This window comes from Pipistrellus kuhlii, unplaced genomic scaffold (genome assembly GCF_014108245.1).
Source record: "Pipistrellus kuhlii isolate mPipKuh1 unplaced genomic scaffold, mPipKuh1.p scaffold_m20_p_1, whole genome shotgun sequence".
Lineage (NCBI taxonomy): Eukaryota > Metazoa > Chordata > Mammalia > Chiroptera > Vespertilionidae > Pipistrellus > Pipistrellus kuhlii.
The window spans coordinates 24,390,531-24,414,158 of NW_023425404.1; the positions used below are offsets into that span (position 1 = coordinate 24,390,531).

A 23,628-nucleotide genomic window follows, 5' to 3' on the forward strand; every position below is an offset into this window, starting at 1 on the left:
CACAACTCATCCTATCTAATAAAGAGGGAATATGCAAATTGACCATCACATTGTCACAAAGATGGTGGCATCCCGTCCTTTCAATCCCGCCAGAGTCCCCCAGTCCTTTCAGCCCTGGCAGGAAGGGGGTGGTGGTGGTAGGCATGTGGTGTGGCCAGACCTGTTCTTAGCCCCCCAGCTGCCCAGGGATGATCCGAGGTGCAGGCAAATCTCCGATGGTGGCTGCTCAGCTGCCCAGGGTCACCCAAGGCTCAGATAACCAGGGCCAGCCAAGGCTTGCACTGCCGGCAGTGGCAGCAGCAGAGGTGTGATGGGGGTGTCACCTCCTCTTGATCACCAGGTCATCTCCCACCCCTGAGGGCTCCCAGGCTGTGAGAGGGTGCAGGCTGGGCTGAGGGACCCCTCTCCAGTGCATGAATTTTCATGCACTGGGCCTCTAGTATAAAAATAAAAAAAGATATTTGAAAGATAAATTAAAAATGACTTGGAGTATCTGAGTGTGAGTGCCTTTTGAAGAGTATGAATAAATGAGGGTTCACTGAATTCCAGGCAGTATCTTTTTATCAACTTTAAAATATTCAATCAAAAACCATAATAAAATTTTAGATATATAACCATTTTTAGATATGTAAAATAATAACATCTATTTTGGCACTTTGATAATAATATTAATATAACATTAATTTAAGCATAGTAATCAGCATGTAATTCTTCTGTTGATTTTTTGAGTATCTGTACATTTTTTATTTAATTCCAAAATTAAATAATAAATTTTCATCAAGTCATCTTGAGGCACTACTAATAGATAATACAGCAACTCCATTTTCAGATACCTCTACTTATTTTTTCCTAAGATTGAGAAATAAAAGAAAAGAAAACCATATATACTGTTAGGCCTGGACTGTGGAGCTAACATTTGCATCTAAGTTGCACTGTTTTGCTAGGTTCTTGAGGCTCAGGAACTCAAGATTACTTTGGACATCACTGCTTCCTTCAAGTGATTACTCACACAAGTACATAACCTGATGTATTCAAAGCCAAATTCAAATCAAGAAGTCATTGCTATTTCAAGATTTTGCTTTCCATTTGACAGTTTCTACCTCCTTTCTGCCATCTCAGAAACACCACAGCAAGACCTCATCCCCAAAACCCAAAGAAAGTGATAGCCTCTGTTCTCCACCTTGTATCAGAAAGATTATAAAGAAACTCCTACAAGGAAGAACAAACACAAATGTCCCAGAGAGTGGTCAGAGCAGTCTACCTGTCTTAGAACTGATGTCCATCAGTGTCCAAGTTGACTCTGATACTCTGTTTCTAAAGATCCCAGTTGCTTCCCATCTGGTATTTTATGAGGTCATGCTGTGTATAGAATATTTTATCTTAGACATAATTTTTAAAAGTGTAGAATATGCCGAAACCGGTTTGGCTCAGTGGTAGAGTGTCTGTCTGCAGACTGAAAGATCCCAGGTTCGATTCCGGTCAAGGGCATGTACATTGGTTGCAGGCACAACCCCGGTAGGGGGTGTGCAAGAGGCAGCTGGTTGATGTTTCTCTCTCATTGATGTTTCTAGCTCTCTATCACTCTGTCCTCCTCTCTGTAAAAAATCAATAAAATATATTAAAACTAACTAACTAACTAACTAAATAAATAAATAAATATAAAGAAAAGTGTAGAATGTATAGATAATAAGAATAATTATAGATGCATGTATATACATGGGTTGAGATATACATATACATATACATATACATATGTATATATATGTATTTCCTAGTTCTGACCTACTAAGACCTACTTTCAGGGGTATCCCACTAACAGTAAACACACAGCCAGATGTTCGTTTCTAAATATCATTCTCCAATGAAAGGAAATAGGGATCCTGGAAGAGATGACTGATTCTAGGAGTGGGCAGGGAAAATAAAAGATGAGTCCAGAACACCTTGCAATGCCAGGAAGTAAGGAAAAACTCCAAAAACAAAAGAATGTGAGTACAGCAAAGGAATTCAGAAGTCAATCTCCCAATGGTGAAAGATGAAATAGTTTAAGCAAAAGAATAAACAATCCAGGTTTGATCATAACTCAAAGTAGAAAATAAATATACTTGAGTCCACACTGAAATAGATAAATGATTGAAAAAAGGGAGGAAAAGAGAAAAATCTTCTTTTCACAAGAATTCCAAATAATATGTGCGGACCCTCTCCCTCAAGAAGGTAAAGCTCAACACGCCCCCATTCCCCACACCAAGTGTAGGCTGGACTTAGTTACCTGCTTCCAAAGAACAAAGTATATAAGGGGGAGAAAGACGGGGGGAACCAGGCCAACCCTGCTTTGGCCAGGTGATAAGGGAAACATCACCAGTAATAAGCCATACTGGTAGCATGTAATGACTGATAGCACACGATAAGGACACTTCACTTCTGTTATGTTTTCCCCAAAAAACACATAGCCCCAATATAATCATGAGAAAAGGCATCTAGTAAACCCCAATTTGAGGGACATCCTACAAAATACTTCCCTAGCACTTCTCAAAACCATCGTTAATGAGAAACAAGGACAGACTGAAGCACTGGCATAGACTGTGGGCGGCTAAGGAGACATGATGAGTAATGCAATGTGGTGTCCTGGGTGGAATCCTGGAATAGAGGAAAGTCATTACTGACACAGCCAGTGTAATCCAGGGAAGTCTGAAGTGCGATTAGTAGTAATTGCCAACGTTAATACCTTCATTTTGACAAATGCCCCCAGGGTATGTAAAATAGTAACGCTAAAGGAAACTGGATGGAGAGCATATGGGAACTCTGAACTGTCTTTTGAACTCTTCTGTAAACATAAAATGGTTCCACACTTAAAAGTCTAGTTAAAGAGTCAGAAGAACACAGTCTCTGACATCAGGCAGCTTCGCAGACAGAGAGGCAGAGCACCGCATAGGAGAAAGGGAAGCAATGGGCAGCAAGTGCATGCCTGCTGGCAGTGGACTCAGACGGCCCAGGTTCAAAGACAGTGCAGGTGCATATCATCTACCAGTGAACAGTGCATGAACCAATCTGAATCTGATCAAGGATTTAAGCATTGGGCTAGCTTCAGAGTGTTCCACATAGAGGACCAGCCCGTGGAAGGCTTGAAAGCTGTCAGTACTGAGAGTAAAGGGTCAGAGCACAGCCAGACCAGATTCCTTGAAATGGAGTATTCAGGTTGGCGTAGGGCTGGCCATGTAAATTGAGGTCCCCGTGCAAAATAAAAATGTAGGGCCCCTTGGACAAAAAGCAGAAAATATGGCTTTTTTTCCCCTTAGGCTCTTTCTGTCTCTCTTTTTCTCTGTGTGTCTCCCTCTCTCCCTCTCCCCCCACCCCCTCTCTCTCTCTCTCTGTCTATATCTCTCTTCATACCTGGCATTTTTTGCTATTTAATATCTGCTCCCTTGGACACTGGACATTTGTTGGGTGAGTGAAGGCCCCCACAGATACTAGCAACCCCACCCTGGAACCCCAGCATCTACAATCCAGCTCCAAGGCCCCTGTGAGATGGCTAGTCAAGACCAAAGGTGAACACCCACCCACAGAGGTAGGGAGACAACAGGAGACAGTAGCATGCATGAACTGAGGTTCTGAGTCCCTGCATATGCTTCGTTATCGCATCAGCAGTCACTTACCAAAACACACACACACACACACACACACACACACACACACACACACACAAAGTTTGAGATAAAAGTATTAAAATTTTCCAAGTGGTAATTATATATCACCCAGCCTTGGATGTGTGTGGTGATGGAGTGGGGAGGGGGTCCTTTTGAGCCCAGCGCCCTGTGTGACTACACTGGATGTAGGCACATGAAGCCAACCTGAGTTGGGGGTTGGTGGGAGATTAATCAGGATCGGAAGGGGCTTAACCTATGGAGGATCCTGAAGGCTGAGTTTCATCTGTAACCGTGGACAGAGGCCAGAGGTGACTGAGGAGACAACGAAATTGGATATTAGTGATTAATCTGACAGAAAGTGCATCGTGGATTTGATAGGAGACACTGGTTGGCAGCTTTACCAGTTAGGAATTGAACAATCAGCCTTGGGAAGGAAAGGAGGAAGTAAGCATAACATAGCACTTCCCTATCCTTGAGGCAAACTATTAGACAGTGTTAACAGTTCCGATTCAGAACAGATGGATCAACCCAAACACCATATTCTAATGTTCATTTCTAGTTAGTGGATTTATCTCAAAAAACTCTCGTCAATGTAGCATTTTCCTTTTAGGAGCCCCTTTTATAAAGTTAGAAACAAGCTCAATGAATGTTCCATATGGCTGTGATTGTGGCTGCCATGTATTTTACTGCCAAGGCATTTTAAATCTGTTTCTAATTTTTTTTCCTCTAGAAAGTTCTCAAACTGGTGAATGCTTTCTTCCCAGGTACCTCAAAATCATCAGTCCCTCGATGTAAACCAGGAGCCAACTGTCCTAGTTCACACAGCGGCATCAGTAGGCAGCTGTCCCCTCTGTCTGTCACCGAAGATTCTTCTGCTCCTATTCTTGAACTTCAGAGCCGAGGATCCTCTGGCATTTGTGGACACAGAGTTGAGAGGCCGAACAGATCAGGTATGGTGCCAACCTCTTACTAACAGTACATCCAGGGAACCTTCTATCCAGCTGTCTGCCATTGTCACATAACATAGATGTTACATGGATGTTTAGGAGTGGTGAAAGAAGGTTTGTCAAGCAGGAGGAGACAGAAGAGGGAAATGTATAGATAGGGACAGTCCACAAATTAGGGTGGTTTGGCTTTGGATTTTTTTACTTTAAGATGGTGTGAAACCAAAGTGCATTCAGTAGAAACTACATTTTGAGTTTTGGATCTTGATCTTTTCTGGGCTAGGGATATGTGGTATGATACTCTTTCCTGACGTTGGACAGCAGTAGTAACCACAGCTTCCAGTCAGCCATGCGATCATGAGGGGAAACAAGCTATACTCTACAGTAGGGGTGTTGAACTCAATCAGAGAAGGGGCCAAAATCTAAAATCCAGCCTAAATCGCGGGCCGAATGGTTTACTGAACAGTCATAAACTGTCATTGTGATGGAAACGCAGCGGAGTGCAGTGATGACAGCGCGGTGCGGGCCACATTGCAAGGCCTGGCGGGACGGATTTGGCCCGCGGGCCTTGTGTTTGACACATGTGCTCTACAGTGTAGTATTAATAGCATTTTAGACTTATGATATTTTCAATTTATGATGGGTTGATTGGGGTGAAACCCCATCATAAGTCGAGTATGATTTGTACTACCTTTTAGTGTGCACAATGTAGCAGAGAAAACTGAATACCAAAACCTATTGTTGAAGGGTTTAACATGGCTAAACAATGACATCTAATGGTGTTTACAAGGTAACTGGTGTCTCATCTTCAAGGAATCAAAAGCCAGCATCTTTTATCTCAGCCCTGGGTTACTAAGAGCAGTGTGACCAATCTGAAAAGAATAAAAACACCGGTGGAATCAGACTCTGCTCTTGCCCTCATTGGACTGCCATTCCTTGGAGCACCTGCAGTTTTCACAATTTTACACTTCCTTCAGGACACTTGTCACTTGCCTCTCTAATCAGCATTTGCTGATCAGTCAAGACCTTTAGCCTTTCCTCTCATCTGCCTGACCACTTACCAACTCCTAAGCTACTTGAATTGCTAGATAAATCTCATAACTATATCCATGAGTTTCTCAACAAATTTATCACTTTTAATGTAGCCAACTCCACTAGGCTACTGCCCAATACTGGTTTTTTATGTTGATCATCGTTATGCTATCCCCAGAGAATGCTCTCAATCCCTGAGTCCATACTCACTTCTTATCATATGACTACACTCTACCTTCCCCCAAAGAGCAAAAGAACTGTGTGCTGTTAGGTGCTTTCCTCCCTGCCTCAACATCTCTGTTCCCTTGTTGCCTACTATTATCCATGCGGGACCACCTTTGACTTGCATGTTTTCTACCGTTCTGCTAACTTCTTTTCCTGTATCTAGGGTCACCTCCTCTCCATCTCTTTCACTGGCATTTTTCAATTTCTCCTCCATTTGTTCCCTCAGGTTGGCCAGCAACATGTCCTGAAGCCTTAAAAACAATAACAACAGCAAAAACAGCAAAATACTCAATCCAAAATAATGGGGTAGTAAAAATAAAACAAAACAAAAAAACGGCGGGCCACTGGCTCAGCCCTCCCTCCCTCCCTTGGACAGAATGCGTTAAATGGGTATTCTCGGACAATATCTGCACACGGCGGTAGTGTTCTGTCATTTACACACAATGTTCTCATTAAAAAGTGAATTATAGATACATGCAAAAGAATGAAACTGGATCACCAACTTACACCATACACAAAAATAAACTCAAAATGGATACAGGACTTAAACATAAGACGGGAAACCATAAAAATACTAGAGGCATCCACAGGCAGCAAAATCTCAGACATATGCCAAAAGAACTTCTTCACTGATACTTCTCCTAGGGCAATGGAAGCTAAAGAGAAAATAAACAAATGGGACTACATCAAAATAAAATTTTTTTTACAGCAAAGGAAACCATCAACAAAACAACAAGAAAGCCCTTTATATGGGAGAACATATTTGCAAATGTTATCACTGATAAAGGTTTAATCTCCAACATCTACAGACAGCTTATACAACTTAATAAAAGGAAGATAAATGACCCAATTAAAAAATGGGCAATGGATCTAAATAGAATCTTCTCAAAAGAAGACAGAAGGAAGGCCAAGAGGCACATGAAAATATGCTCAAAGTCACTAATTATCCGAGAAATGCAAATCAAAACAACAATGTAGTACCATCTCACACCTGTCAGAATGGCCAACATCAACAAGTCAACAAACGACAAGTGTTGGCAAGGTTGCGGAAAAAAAGGAACCCTCGTGCACTGCTGGTGGGAATGTAGACTGGTGCAACCACGGTGGAGAACAGTATGGAGCTTCCTCAAAAAACTGAAAATGGAACTCCCATTTGACCCAGTTAATCCCACTCCTAGGAATATATCCCAAGAAGCTAGAAACATCAATCAGAAAAGATATATGCACCCCTATGTTCATAGCAGCACAATTTACAATAGCTAGGATTTGGAAACAGCCTAGGTGCCCATCAGCAGATGATTGGATCCAAAAACTGTGGTACATTTACACAATGGAATATTATACTGCCATAAAAAAGAAAAAATTCTCATCATTTGCAGCAACCTGGATGGAATTGGAGGACATCATGCTGAGTGAAACTAGCCAGTCAATGAAAGAGACACCATATGACTTCACTTATTTATGGATGATAAAGAACATTATAAACTGAAGAACCAAAAGATAGATATAGAGACAGTAAAACAACAAGCAGACTGTCAAATTACAGTGGGGAGGTTGGGGAGATCTGGGGGAGATAATAGATCAACCGAAGGACTTGTATATATGCATATAAGTACAACCTATGGACACAAAACTCTGGGGTGAGAGGATATGTACGGGGGGGAGGGGGCATTGGTATATGTACAAAAATAATAATTTAATAAAAAATATATTTAAAAAAATAAAAATAAAAAGTGAATTATACTCGGGAAAAAAACAACAACCTTAAAACTCTGAGAAAACTGGCTTTAAAAATAAAGAGAAATGACAACTCAGGGAACACGGTTAGGGTGAGATAAACCAAAGTATAGAGGAGGCCTGAAAGCACCTCGAGGGTCCTACTAATTGAGAAGAGGTTTCTTTATGTGAGCAAATATCTTTTTCAGAAAGTGACAATATTTTTAAATGATATGAACTCCAAGATTCAAATTCTTTCAAAAGGTGAAGAAAACGGCTTCTTAAATCTTCATAAAGTTTTAATTGGCTTTAATATGTTGCAGTAATATTCCTATTATTCCAGTCATCTGCAGAGCAGAATGTTCCAGTTAATTAACTGCTGGTTAATAAAGACTTGCCCTATCTATCATATACACATTACACATTTCAAACACTCTACCATTAAAGATCATATGGGACATAATTTACTCTTTCTGTAATGTCCAGAAGCCATTTGGTATATTCCAGGGCACCAAAGAAAAAGAGAACAGAATAATCTGGAAAGCAGCCCACCAGTCGTGTAACTCCTGTTATGGTACTCAGCCTCAAAATGAATGCCATAATATAGATATTATCGCTGTTTGACAGAAAAAGAAACCAAGACTGGAATGAAACGTACACGCAGGGCCATACAATGGCAAGGCCAGGACTTACATGCATGTTTCCAAATTCCAATGGCCTCTACCATTAATTCACATGGCTCCAATCAAAGTCCATAAAAATGGATGGAGTTCCCAATAAATCAATCACAAGGATATATACAAAACTATAAATGTAAGCAGAACTATGTAAAAATCATGTTTAAAATAGAAAAATAAATGAATTCTGGAGACTCAATCTTTGTATCATACCTATAGAGGGAAAATTTAAAGAATTGCCAACAACTAAATGTAGTTAGCAGAAGAATGGGTCGACCCTGTGGGAGGATTTAAGTGACTACTGATGTCATTAGAAGTCCTGTCTGTGGTATGATGGTAGTACAGTACATGAAAGCAGATGCCAGCTCAAAGAGATCCTTAAAATCTCTGTAGAATCATTTCTCCTTTATGAGATAGTCCCTGAGAATAATGTGAATTGAAATGTGATCCATTAAGCGTCACTTCTCTGAAACATCATGCAAGATTGTCATTCCTGCCAGGAAAGAGAACTTTTCCTCCCAACCATTTCTGAAACGTCCAGTGCCTAAACAGAGTGCTCAAGCCTGAATCCCAGACAGAATGAATATTCAGAATAAAAAGCTTGGACCCTGAGGTCATACTGACTTGGAGTTAGCCATGATAATCTTAAGCCAAGTCTCAGGTTTTTCATCTATAAAATGGGAATGATGATACCTTCTTAATTGAATAGATTTGTGTTCCTTCCTAGCCTCCCAACATGAGAATCTCTTATTCTGCCCTCTTATGAATTCTAAGTCCCCTCCCCCCAACTCTCTGCATAAGTCACATGATCAGAGAGGAAATTCGCACAACTGTTTTCAAGAGAAGCTATTCACTGTCCACGGTCAAGGCTAGCTCATACTTTCAGACTCAGCTAATGTCACTGCATCATGAAAGTTTCTCCTGATCATCTCCCACACCACCCCATAATGAGTGCCTGTTCTCAGCCTCTGTTTGGCCTTGTATCTGTCAACGTTGGCCCTTTTCACACTGTCTGAGATGTGCTTTCTGGCTTTCCACCGGGCCATGAACTTGAGTCTTTCATCTTTGAACCCCTGCAACCCAGCAAGCTAACTAACTTCTGATAGCCTCCACAGGATTTGGTTTTCATCCTCTGAAGGCCTAGATGTGAGAACTCAGTACTGCTTGTAAGACTTGAAAGTCGTGTAACTCCTGTAGTAACTCCTGTATTCATCTTTACTTGGTTTATAATCCCCAATGAAGAATTCACTTTCCATACTTGCAATCCCCCACCCCTCCACACCCGCTCTCCCAATAATTATATCAGAAAGCCTTAGCTGGGTGGAAAGCTTTATTCCAATTGCGCATTCACACCTGGCTTACTAAGTCATACGAATGCATACAGCAGGTTCTAGAGATGTAAAGCGAGAAACCCATCTACCTGCAATCTGTGGACTGCACCACACTCTTTACCAGGATAAACCTTGTGCTTCAGGGAGGTGCCTGCAGACACAATGGAATCTTGCAGATAATTCCGCCTCCCTTCCCCCAGGGTTCTACTACCTACGACCTCAGCACTGGGACTCAGGGGGACCTTTTCTCCCCACTTAACTTCCTGACAGGTACATACATTTATTGTTGAACTTGTTTTCCCTGTCATGCCAGAAGGCCTTTAGGGTTGTCACTTTCAGGGAGCTTTGACTATTTTAGTGTGGGGGAAAAAGCTACTAAATATTTTTAGTAAATGTAAAAAAAAAAAAAAAAAAAAAAAAAAAAAAAAAAAAAAAAAAAAATCCAAAACAAAATAGAACTCACTGTGCTCCCAAGGACTACATTAAATAGTAATTTGCCCTGAGGTGGGGAATGGTTTTGTTTAGTCAGGACTTCCTCTATTCTTGGGGCACATTGTTTTCCAATTTCATAGTCATCTTTGCTGCAGGGTTGTTGTTTTTTAAATCCAGTGGAATATAACCACGAATACTTATTTCTCACTCACTTTTCACATCAGCAGATACAAGGCTGCTTTGGCTGGGTTATGCTTGTTCTGCCACATAGACCAAAAGAGCGGCAACTCTGGTACTTGCCATTCTGGTGACAGGGAGGATTCACAAGAGAGCTGGTGGGACCTTTGATGCCTCTTAAAAGGGAGGTGTTACACTGCTCATGTCTGATTAGACAAAGCAGGTCATGTAGCCAAGACCAAACTCTTCGGGGCTGAAATGTGTAAATGCTCTTACAAGAAAGTGGGTAGGGCACCCTGGAAAATAGCACAGCATCCACCATGTTAATGAACATTGTCATGGCCTGGATGAAATAATACTGTACCTTACAGACCGAGATTCTGGAGAGAGCATGAGCCAGAGTTATAAGTCTCTTCAAATGATGAACCTGATTCTGCTACCTGCCTCTTTGATTGCTGTTTCATAATTCGATTCCCACATATTTGGATTCCTTTCCTGTTTTCAGGGGATGATGGAACACAGACCAATCCTGAGAATAGCAGCCAAGAAAACAGAATGAAGGCTCGCTGCCTGTCCTGCTCATCCGTGCTTCTGAAGGCTGTCTGGGGACTCTTGATCATCTTGTCAGTGTCATCGTCTTGGGTCGGAACCACACAGATTGTAAAAATTACTTATAAGAACTTCTACTGCCCATTTTTCATGACTTGGTTTTCAACAAACTGGAACATTATGTTTTTCCCAGTCTATTATTCTGGTCATCTGGCCACTGCTCAAGTAAAGCAATCGCCAATGAAAAAATTCAGGTAGGTTTTGTGTTAAATGGCCAATAGGAGGTTTTCTAAAATATTTTCATGCAAATATGTATGTTTTCATGTCTTTGGAATATGAGCTGAGTTGACTTGGGAAGTGTGGAGATACAGAATCTAAGGCCGGTAATGAACACTAGGAAACAGGATAATTCCTCCCATAAAACAAACAAAACATTGTGTGTCTACAACATGCCTGGCACTGTACTGGTGCTTTGTATATCTTGCCTTATTTAGTCATCCACCTTTTACAGAAAGGTTAAATGACTTGTTCAAGGTCACATACTTATAAATAGAGGAACCCAGATTTCTATCCAGTCCTATTTATCTCTGAAAATCATGTTTTAAAAGAATACCCAGTGTCTCAAGCCCAGAAAAAAACACTATATTAATAATAGAATTGCTACAAAAACATTTGCTCAATGTTCTGGACACTGTGGCACTGAAGCCAATGCAATGACCTGATTCCATGCAAAGGGAAGTTTTGCCCTGGAATACTTTGAAAGATGCCATTCTTTGCTGACTAGGAGCACATGTCTGTTCGTTTGTAAGCCATGAACTTGATAGTGCCATGGTTCTAGCAGTTTCTCTGTGCTCAGCCTGGCTTCTACAGCCTCACTTTGGAGCTCGGGAAGTTGGCAGGGACCCTATCGTCCAGTCCCACACAGTCAGTACCCAAGTAAGGCAAAGGCAGCTTTTGGGTCAAAATTCCTCTGCTAAGGGACAGATTCTCAGAAAGGAAAAGCCCAGAGCTAAGGAATAACTTCTAGAACAATCACTCTGATCACCAAGGGAAAGTAGTAGTCAGGCCCCCAGTGGATGGCAGTGGGAAAGGGACAGTTCTCTATACCAGCTTGTTGCTCCTTGGCTGAATGACTATCAGTTTGCCTTGCAGGAAACAAAAGAACTTTTCCTTCTTGCCTGGATAAAGAAAAGAAGGAATGACTATTATAATGGGTGATTATACTCTTAAAAACTTCACAAATTGGAAAGGGTATATCTTCAACTTCTATTTTCTATCACCAGCTTGGAGTTGCTTAGGAATGTTAAAGTCACACTGTGAGCTCATTTCCCATGTGTGTCTATGAAAATTCAATGATAATAGATGAAAATGAACATTTTAAAAATAAGTATGTTCTGGTTAAGAGGAAGGTAAAAGCCTTATAGCTATTTGTGATTGTTAAAGATATTTTGTATTTGATTTGCATCAAAATAGACATGATCTTGGGGCAAAAGGAATTTTTTAATGATACTATTTAATAAATGATCACAGAGAGTGTGATTATCAGACTAAAATTGTCCTTATTTGAAAATACTTGTGTGCACCCATGGCTGGCGTGGCTGCTGGAATGCTCCTATGGTTTAGATATACATGCTGATACAAACAACAAAAGTGTAGTAGGGGAAGTAGTACCTCAGAAGGCCTCAGAGCAAGCCAAGTGGGTTTCATTTAACATAACCCATTTCCAAGAGGCTGCTGCTGGCAGAGGTGTTTTGGCAATAGGCTTCATCTTCACCACATCTCTCATGTCGGGCTAACTCTGAGTTTAGCGAAATCTGTGATTTGATGGGACACCTCCATCTGTTCGTGCAGGTGGAGTAAAGCTGATCATTTCTAAAACCAAGTCAAAGAGCTGTTGTCAAGCAGAGAAATTGTCTTTGAAGGGACTATTCCCCAGGGCTTACCTTCAGATGAGAGGTAAATGCTATCAGAAAACTCTGAGATCCTTGATCTGATTTCCCCTGTAGATCCATCAGCCAGGAAGGTAACTGGGCAGAAGAAGGGGGAAATGAAGTTAGTGTGTAAGACCAGGAACAGAATTTGTCCCACAGCGCCAGACCCTCTCACTCATTTCTTCTTTTCTCTTGAATGGCATGAAAGCATTTCCAGTTTTATATTTCTTATCACTAACATGGGAAGACATTTTAATTGAGTATCAAATCTAGATGGTAACAGTTGTCCATTTGGAAGTTGTTTTTGATATTTCCATCATTCCATTTATGTACTATCAAGAGAATTCAATTGCCTCAGGTGAATTTGAAATTTAAGAAGAAAAAACACACAATATACTATAGTTTGAACACAAGTGTTTTCTTTAGGAAAAAGTCTCTAGAGGGAAATATCTATTTGGCCATGTCAGGCACCGATGAAATGACATTTACTTACAGCACCTGCTAGTAAAAGGGTCATTTACTAGCAGGTGCTGTAAGGATGATGGCTGTGATTAAATTAGTGCCCCCACCTTCTAAGCTTCAGTCCAAGTTTCTTCCCCTCTCAGTGCTGCTTGTCTAGAAATCCTAATCCCATCATCCCAAGGAGAGACACACTTTATTTGTTTCTCTGTAGAAATAGATTCTTTTTTGAGTCTTTGCATTTCTTAGCACCTTAATGCTTAAATAGCAGAAGGTTCTACACGGGTGACCTGGTGTTTGAATGGAGAGCATTTTTAATTCCTGCAACAGCAGTGACAAATGCAGAAAAGGTTGGCAGTGAGAGAAAAGGGGAGAAAGAGTGGACCTATTAGGTAGTCAAGAGCTGGGGAAAGGGTGAGCCAGGTGAAAAGAACAGTCTCTTTAGGCAAGGGTGGGGGCCCTCCCTTAGTAGCGCTTTGCTTGGGGAGGCTCTGTGTGTGTGTGTGTAAGGGGGGTGAGGGGTGTGGAGCAGCTCTCCCTGTCCATGTGCCCCTACTGGTCTTCCCCTAGGGATCTAACATTTGCTTGCATGTATACAAAGTCTTAGATTGAGAGCACTCTATCCAACCTGATGGTGGGCTCTGGGAAGGAGGAACCATCACTGGCTAGGGCCAGTGATAAAAAAAAAAAAAAAAAAAAAAAAGTCATTCTTTAATCAGAAATGGGTTTGTTGTGGTTCTCCATAAATGTATACTGAAGGCATTTAGTAGTTGTAGATGTTAGGATTAACCTATAACTCTCAACTCTAGCTCTCCCTGGCCAACTCTCACAGAGCAGATCCCTTGAAAATACAGAATACAAACTGTGTGCCATGATGTTCTGTGGGAAGTCTGCCTTTCTTTGTGTGGCTCTAATTCTAGTATCTCCGTGGTTGTGGGGTTTGAGAGATGCCATCTATTTTTCTGTGTGTACTCACACACACATGTCATTTGTGTTTCCTTTACAAAGGCCATGCCTTTGGATTACTGAGTCTCTTCATTAAAGTTTTGTCTCTTTCAAGGCAAAGTTTACCTTTGGAAAATCATGTTTTCGTGTTATAAAAATTCTTTTCTTTGGTTATTTCCTGCATGAAAAGAAAACACGTCGCAGTTTCTATGTGTGCAAATTGCATTTTTAACCTCCCTGGAATCTCTAGTTTGCAACTGCCAGCATTCTCAGCAACACTTTCTATGAGACTTGCTGTCAAAGGCCACACCTCTGTGCTTAGAGCTTCACCACTTTGTCACTTCCCCCACCATAAGGTCCTCCTGCTTCATTCATGAGACTAGCATAGCTAAGGATTATTTTGGTTTGCAATACTCTGAGGCAGAATTATTTCTCTTCAGAAAAAGCCAGAAGAAAAACTAGTACTAGTACCTTCTGGAACCATATAGATATGTGTGCAAACGTTAGTAACCTGTTGCTTTGAACAAAGCATTTAAATTACTCTTGAAAATACAATGCCTGGCACATGATAGTTGCCCAATAGATGTCTGAATGTTCATGAACAACTGAGTGAGAGAAAAAATAAAGCTGAATTCTCCCAGGGGCAAGCCTGTTTTCAGTGTATAGTAAAAAAAGCAGTTATTCTATCACTTCCATTACTGCTTATCATCTGTATCACTGGCTTGAACACTTTGATTAAAATTGCCTCTTGGGCTAAATAATCAATTTAGTCAGAAATCAAACAAATCAAAGTTTTAACCGAAGTGACTATTTTTGTATAATGAATCCAGATGACTCCTCCAAAATAGCCAAATGTTTGAATATAGAAAAGTTATATCTTGTTGAGTTTTGTTTTTATTTTCTTTGTTTTTGTATGGTTTAAAATGCTGGAGAAAAAATAAATTAGCCAATTGGGCGAATATATTAGAAAGAGGCATAGTGTCTTAGAAATGGTAGAATCCCAAGCTATGTGTGTCTTTGCAGGATATTGAGGCTGAGAGTTTCATCCTGTTCACGCAGGAGTAGCCATCTGGGTCCTGCCACATCCTCTTTTTCACTGGCTAATCATCCCGCAACCACACATTTCTGTATTTCTCGGGGCTTCCCTGAGTTTGTTGGGATCAGCAAAATGGCCGCCCCAGTAGTCTCAAGCGCATATCTAGATAGGAGAAGCCTAGCTCTGTGCCTGGAGAGATGCAGGCTCTTTTGCATTGAACCATTGTGGCCTGTAGGTGGCAGTACGGGGTTCAGTAGGTTCCACAGATGACCAATGAATCCTGAATGTTCTGGGCTCTTTCCTGGGAATGGGTGCCAGGAGTTAGGCAACACAAGATGTGTCACAAGTAGTACCTGACTATTCACCTCTTTTTCTTTCCTAGGGAATGCAGTCGGATTTTTGGGGAAGATGGTCTGACGTTGAAGCTCTTTCTTAAAAGGACTGCTCCCTTTTCTATTCTATGGACTTTGACAAACTACCTGTACTTATTGGCTTTAAAGAAGCTGACAGCCACGGATGTCTCCGCTCTGTTCTGTTGTAACAAAGCCTTTGTCTTTTTGCTGTCGTGGATCGTGCTGAAAGACAGGTTCATGGGAGTGAGGGTAATGGCACATTTGATTCAATGCGCGAGGCCGCCCTTGGTCATAAATCCTGGCATCGGGAGGGCTGCTTTGCTTCATGGACTTTCTGTAAAACTTTCCTATTGGTCCTGAGTACAAAATGGTATTTGAAGATGGATTAGGATGCATAGGCAGTTGCAACATCATGAAAGGATAAAGAGGTTTCCATTGGGCAGTCAGCTGATGTCAACAGGAGGCACTAAAACATGGAAAATAAGCTTTTTATTTATTATTTTAAGAATTAATGGTGGGATCAACTCCTTCTGTTCTCAGGAAAGAAGGTCTGAGCAAATTAGCCACAGTGAAGATTAGGATTTGTTTTTTTTTCAATCCGCATATGTTGGGATAACGCCCTCATGTTTCTCTCCCCCAGATATAGGGTTAATTAATATTAGTATAAGTAGGCAAGATAAACAAACAGTAGTTAAAGTCCCCTTACTTGGGAAAAAATGGTCTTTGCAGACATAATTAAAGATCTTGCAAAGAGGACATTATCCTGGGTCATCTGAGTGGCCCCTAAATCCAACAATAACCCTTATAAGAGATGCATACGGAAGAGACACGCAGAAGAGGAAGAGACAATGTGACCACAGAGACAGATTTTGGAGTGATGTGGCCACGAGCCCAGGAAAACCGGGGCAGCCACCAGAACCTGAAAGAAACAAGGAATGTATTCTCTCCTAGAGGAGCCCCTGGGAGCCTAGCTCTGCTGGATTTAAACTTCTCACCTCCGGAACTGGGATAGAATATATTTCTGTTGGTTTTAGTCACCAAATTTGTGGCAATTTGTTACAGTAGCCTCAGGAAAATAAATAGCATCTGTAAGTAATAAGACCTGATAGAAAAAATGTTGAGGAGTCCATAAGCAATTGTTATAAATATATACATAAAGTAAGACATCAGAGATGGCAAAATGGTAAGCATTAGTGTCAGGCATACTGGTAGAAGACAGATACTTTTCTTGTTAAATGACAGGCATTGGGAAGGGTATAAACCATGTTTCAGAAGATTGTCAAGGTGTAATTTTAATGATGCCCTGAATCAGGCCAGGGAATAGGAGAACCACCAGAACGCATTCAGCATTTTGCCTTTTGACAGTCTCAGCAATTCTTTTTCTCCTGAGACATATTGAGAACATGCATAATTAGGTCATTTGAGAAATTAAAGGAGGGCAAACAAAATACTGACAGCATAAACACAGCTTTTAGTGGCCCTGTCCACAAATAATCTAAGCCCAGTCTGTAAGTGCCACCTCACTTGCACTTCTCTTTTTCTAAGTAGAAGTTAAAGGGTCATCAGATTAAAATTAATATTTCTGACTGGTTCTTGAGGCTTCGGTAGTTTAGAAACAAGTCATTTTTTGGATTATAATTCCATTTGCTTAACCTCAAGAATGATTCCACTTAAGATTAAATATATGGCCTATTTTTTATGTCAAATAACACCGTGAACAGAATGAAGGATGCCTTACGTTACAGTATCAGTAAAGATGGTTTTATCTGGAGCAACGGTTGGCCAGAATTATCAATGCTCACAGAAAAACTAATTTTGTAATATGAACAATTTACTAGTTTGTTTCTTTAGACTATTGATTGACTTATAGATAAAAAAAAAAAAGTAATCTGTTATACATTTAGTTTTCTGTTATGAAATCATTTCAACCAATTTTCTGGTAAACTCCGGTGTGTTAGGAAACTCATGAATAGTTGCTTACAGCTGATATGTGATCACCCCATGGGAATTAGTCTAGTTCTTTAAAAGATCTTTTTTTTTTTTTTTAATTGCAAAGATGTTGATGAAAATCCAGTTCTTGGAGCTTTGTTGAAAATGGGTGTTTTCCCATCTCTGGGATCTTGCCTTGGGTAGCTAGCATTCTTCAATCCATGAGAGGCAGAGAAACCACCTTAATAAAAAAAAGGGCTTTCCCCCTTCCCCCCAAAAACGGGTTTTCCTTAAAGAAAATCAGCCACTGAGTTGGTTTTTCTTCTCTGTCTCTGATGTCTATTTCCCTCCAATTAAAAGTACATGTCACACTAGAAAGTTAAAATATTTTCTTTCAGATCTTGCCCTTCCCTTATTTTTCATATTATTGATTTTTTTTCTTTTATTTTTTAAAATTTCTTTGAACATATGAAGAAAACTGATGGGTGGTAAATGGTTCAGTAGACCCCAGGGTTTTGGTTTTTTTTGTTTTGCTTTTTAGCAGATTTAGGAGATGAATTCATATCACTTTGAATTGTGATGTGAATTCATCTTGGCACCCACATATTTTCTAGCTGTAATTGGGTTGCTATACGGTTAACTTCCCAAACTGTGACTCTTTTGGAGACTTTCCTACATACACCAAGCACCAACTGGAGTATGCCAGTTAGAGTGAATCTCTCATTGCTTAAACTGCACTTCTCTGAATTCAAATTGGGCTCCAGAGCGCTCTAAATCAGGACACTGAAGCTGAGCTGCTGCTGATTTGTGCCAATATCATGCATTTAGATAAGATTCAAGAAAACCTTTTGTTTCCATCTTGTCTTTGGTTGACATTTATGCAGTCGCTGTTCCTTCAGGTTAGTGCAGAATACTCTATCCAGAGCCTTTGATGGTTCCTCAAGGAGGCAGTTGAGGATGGACAATGAGACTAATCCTTTTCAACCCCCTCTTGGGGGAAGAATGATTTATGAATATAGGAAGTGTGGAGGCTCTGATTTATGTCCAGAAGGAATCCATAACCCCTTCATCAAGGTGTAGTCAATAGATCCACTCTATACACCAATCCCACTCCCCCACTCCCCCTCCATCACACACACACACACACACACACACACACACACACACACACACTATTTAGTCTCTCCATCTGGCATTTCTTTTCCTGATTTCCATCTTGGTCTCATTGAGATTATTTTTAGATGGGTTTCATTCATATAAAAATAGATGTGCATGCGTGGCAGGGAGTAGGGAGTGGGAATCTTGGTTGGAGGCTCTGCACCCCTTGGGTCTGACCCATTCTAGGGATCCACCCTCCACCTGTCATACACACTGGACTTCCCACCTCTTTCACTTCTCTCACTTCACTTCAAATCCTGACCAATTGCATTGGAACTGAATAAAACAGATGGTTCTTTTTGTGGAATCTAAATGTAACATGTAAATATGTTTTATGATTTCGTATAGACATGGTTTCTTGAAAATACTCTATCTAAATATTCAGAGAAAATAGCATGATCATTGGAGCAGGTCTCACTGGCCAAGCCATGAATGTGCATCTCACCTTCAGCTGCTGACCTTTAGTCTTGAACTTGAGCACAGCCCTGCTGGCAGGGCAGCTCTGAGGCCTTTCACTTTAGAGGCTGCTGTGGGCTTGGGCCTCCCCATGCTCCACCCGGCTTCAGGAACAGCTGACCACAAGGCAAATTAAGGAAAGATGATGGGGTTACAAATAGAAATAGAAGCAATTAAAGGTTCATCTCAGTACCCTGAACCCTAGAAGGGCTGACATTGTTATGTAAATAATAATTCCAGAAACCATTTGTCAAGGGGAAACACAATGAATAGTAATGAGGCTGGAAATCCTCATGAAGATTCAGAAAAAGGGTCCACCCTTGTCATTTTTGAGGGCCTGAGCCAAAAGTGCAGAGGGAAGGGGGAGGAGACCATACAGAAAACAAAAAAAGCCAGATGCTTCTTTAGCCTTTGTCTGTACAAATGAATTCTTTAAGAGGTGGAAGAAGCTAGCTTTCATGAAGGGTCATGGGTGGTCTACAGCACAGTAAAATCACCAAATGTGAACCTTCAGGCCTTCTTGGGGTTCAGGAACAGGCTCCAACAAACTCATGGTCCCTCCAATTGGCCCTGCAAGTTGATGCGGAGGCTCTCAGAGGGGTTTGAACCTGCAAAGGAAGGTAACCATCTTCAGAGGTGACGGTGCTCTCATGGCCTGCTGGGATAGTGGACTCAGCATGATGTAAGAGGGCAAAGAAAGTTAAGAATGAGGCATTGTCAGTTTTTTGGTCATTGGTTAGTAACCTTCTCACGCCAGACAGATTCAGGTGATGGTAGTGGTGGGATTTCTGCCTTAGTTAGACCCCTCTGGTTGGTGATGGGCTGGAATTGGAATAGGCTGTGAGAACCAAGTGTCTGTGGAGCCAAGGTGCGAGTTCAGCACAGGAGTCCTTCATGTGCACACACAAGTGCTCGGTTTCACCATGTGGCTGTGCACATATGAGCACTGTTGACACAGTATTTAAGGCACCGGTTTCCTGCAGGCATGTTTCTAGTGTCCTGAGCCCAATAAGAGTCGTCTGTGTTTTTCTGTTGAGAACAAACTATTAATCCTTCCTTAATGACTGATTAATTCTGAAAATTCATGTGACTCATATCGGTGCTTGTGTTATTTGTTCTCTGGAAGTTTGAAGAGTTGAACCCATGGAGCCAAGCAGTGCCACTCTGGGACCATCTGAACAATGCTCCAAAAGGGACTTCCACCTAATACACTCCTGCAGTTCCTAGATTAGATGGGATCCCTTCCCTTAGTTCCAACTGTGTAGATAGGAAAATTTTTAAAACGTGGCCATAGAGAACTTATTCTATCTGATAGCTGTGGAATTTAAATTAAAATGTGGAAAATAAGTTAACTTATCTTTCTCCCCAGGAAACCTATATAGCCTATAAATGATTAATCTATAAATGGCTGTTCATAGCAGAGAGAATTTTTCTAACATCTCAAATATTCAGATTTTCATGTTTTTAGAACTTAACTAACAGTGTTGTCTGACCTCCTGAAGTGAAAAATGCTTCTCACCATGAAGGCAATTGGAAGAGACACTGCTGTAATTGATATGTCAATTTAAGTAGTCCAGCTTAATATCTTCACAAGCACTTGAATATAAAATGTAATGGAGGTTTTCAAGAAGCTCACCTTGGTTCTAACATTGAATTTCTCTAAAGATTATGTAATCTATGTCCACATCTAATTCCTACCTTGAGGAAAATTTATAATAGTAATATTATGCCTATAAATTTTTACTAATGGATGACTCAGTAAAAGAACAGTGCCCAACTAGGCCCAGATCCTGGGGATAACAGTATTGTTTTCATCCCTTTCTAGACAGTGATTTTATTTTGTGCTATTTGTTTGTTTGGGCTGGTTGTTTTCATAATTCCCTAAACCCAGAATTATAGTAGTATATGATAGACTTCTTTTAGTAATTTTAAATATGAAACAACATATCATGTTAAAGTTCATTAAGATTAGCACTGTGTTCTTTTAACCCCATTTTGTTTATTTGACCAGGAAATACAACTAATGCTAGACCAAAAATCAAACCAAAAAACCCTACAAATATCTATTCAAATTTATTATCCTACAAGTTCAGTCTTACGGCGGAGATCTATGTGTGCACCTAAACACTTTAACTCATTAAAACACAAAACAAATCAGAAAACGCCAGCGTCTAAAGAGCTTTTTCAGTCTCTGAAATCAGACTGCCCAAAGAAATGTCTCAAATCCCTGGCTGAACTGTAAATCCGCAAAATGAAGAAAATGATAGCCCTCACTGAATCTCCAGGTCTAGATACCCCCCTTCTCATGTTTATTTATGAGTCTATGGCTCCATGATTAGAAAATTTCCCTGACACCTCCTGGTGTGTGTATTAAATTCTATTCCCTATAGTTGGAGGCATGGTCTAACTAGAACACATGCCTGGAAGCTTCAGAGAATATGATATTCACTCAGCAAGAGAAACACCTCCCATCAAGCAGCCTCCCGGATAACACTTTATGAAGGCAGTTTTTCATTGCTGACACAGTGGCGTCTGTTCTCAAGTTCTCCTGCTGTTTTCCATAAAGGGCCCTTTAGTATGGATATGGCTCTGAAACCCACTGTGCACTTGCTCTTGGTGGTCATTAACAAAAGAATTCAGCAGCATCTAAATTATATGTGTCATCATGAACATACATTGCGCTGGCCTTGAGCAAGCCTGCAGATATGTGTTAAAGATCTACATTTATTGTAATAAAGAATTCACTAATAATGTTCAAAGGGGCAAAAAACCAAACATTAATCACATGTGAAAAAGCTATCCACAGAGAAATTGATTTACTTGTGAATACTCAAAACTGAAGCTTGACAAAATTAATTGTCACATGTGCTTAAATTTCTGACAAGGTTACATCTTGGTTTTAAAGTTGGTGAGACAACCTTTGAAATGCCTGAGTTGCTCAAGTTCAAGATAATAAAAGAAACAAGTGCAAACCAGCATTTCACAAAGGGGTGGACTCTTGTTTTATTTTTTTTTAAATATATTTTATTGATTTTTTACAGAGAGGAAGGGAAAGGGATAGAGAGCTAGAAACATCAATGAGAGAGAAACATTGAGCAGCTGCCTCCTGCACACCCCTTACCGGAGATGTGCCCGCAACCAAGGTACATGCCCTTGACCGGAATTGAACCTGGGACCTTTCAGTCCACAGGCCAACGCTCTATCCACAGAGCCAAACCAGTTTCAGAGGACTCCTGTTTTTAAATATACCGAGCATCATATCAATTTATAGTAAAGCATTATGATTGCAAACATATTTTGAATATTTCACTTTATGCAATTAACGCTCTAGAATAATTAACTAAAAGTATCATTCTGTGGTTTAATTTACATGAAAACAAGAGGAAGAACTGGCCTCCATTTGATATTCCAAGTGACAGTGCAAGCTTGCTCCTTATAAACTATTATGAAATTACTCACTTCTGTTTTCCCCTTGCTCTATATGTTGCCTCTTAGCTGCATCAATATATCTCCCTAATCAAATCCTCATTATGTGGAGGTAGTCAGAAGCATGCATTGATCCAAGGGGCTGATTAAAATGTACGCTGAAATATTTGAAGAAAAGGAAAACAGTATACATGAAAAGGCAGAGAACCGATTTCCTATTGACATTATTTCACCAATATGAATATAAATCTCTAGGAAGTTGAACTAAAAAATTACATTAAGATTATTAGTCCTTGATTTGAATGTGAGCAGCTTTTATATTCTCTGCCTGGGTGTCTCAAGAGTATACCGATTTCTTGTTAATACTGACCCTTCTACAATTGAACACAGATGTACACAGGTAATTGGGTTTCAGAAAGCAATTTAGCAGCTTTCATGAAGTCTTCAATTGCTTGCTCAATTGCTTGCTCAGGGATATAGAGTTACCAGTTGTTGGTTTTTAATTTATTTGCATCGTATTCGACAGATAGTTGCCACAATAATGGCAATCACGGGCATTGTCATGATGGCGTATGCAGATAATTTCCATGCTGACTCGATCATAGGAGTGGCGTTTGCAGTGGGCTCAGCCTCCACATCTGCATTGTATAAGGTACGTTGTGCACTGTCTTATGTAGTCGATTGTGATTTGTAGCTTAGACTTAATAAAGTAAGGAAGGACAAAGAAAATCTTGACTAGAAAAAAATAAAGATGGTTTCATGATAAAAACCCCTTACTGCGTCCTTGCTAATGCTGGACACTTGCCAGAAAATTTCACCTGTATTAATGCACCCTATGAGACACAGGTGCTTCTCCCCGATTTCAAAGACAGAACTAGGTTGGAGGAAGCATTTAGCAACTTCCATGAAGTACTCAATTGCTTGCTGCGGAATATGGAGTCATCAAAAATGTTATTTCTTTGCATTTGGTGTGTTAATCTTGTTTGCATGACAGATGAGAAAACGAAGGCTTTGAAACATTAAGTAACTTGCCCAAGGTCATACAACCAGGAAACGATAGAGCCAAGGTTAAAACTTGGACTGCCAACTCCAAAGCCCTTGCTCCATGGCTTCACCCCTCCCAAATCATCAACTAGTTGCGGAGGGGTTGAGAAAGACCTCTCTTCTCTTTGTGTTTCTTTAATTGGGTGGCCGTTATTTTAACTCCAATT

General features: G+C 40.5%; 1 protein-coding gene across 1 annotated transcript in view; it reads left to right on the forward strand.

Moving 5' to 3' along the window:
* The window catches only part of SLC35F4 (solute carrier family 35 member F4), a 162,034-nt gene that overhangs the window by 131,120 nt on the left and 7,286 nt on the right, over window positions 1–23,628 (forward strand). Inside the window, exons 2-5 of the mRNA XM_036435367.2 lie at window positions 4,406–4,591; window positions 10,681–10,978; window positions 15,478–15,697; window positions 22,944–23,069. Of these exons, the coding sequence (XP_036291260.1) occupies window positions 4,406–4,591; window positions 10,681–10,978; window positions 15,478–15,697; window positions 22,944–23,069 (830 nt within the window). The remainder of the gene's footprint in view (window positions 1–4,405; window positions 4,592–10,680; window positions 10,979–15,477; window positions 15,698–22,943; window positions 23,070–23,628) is intronic.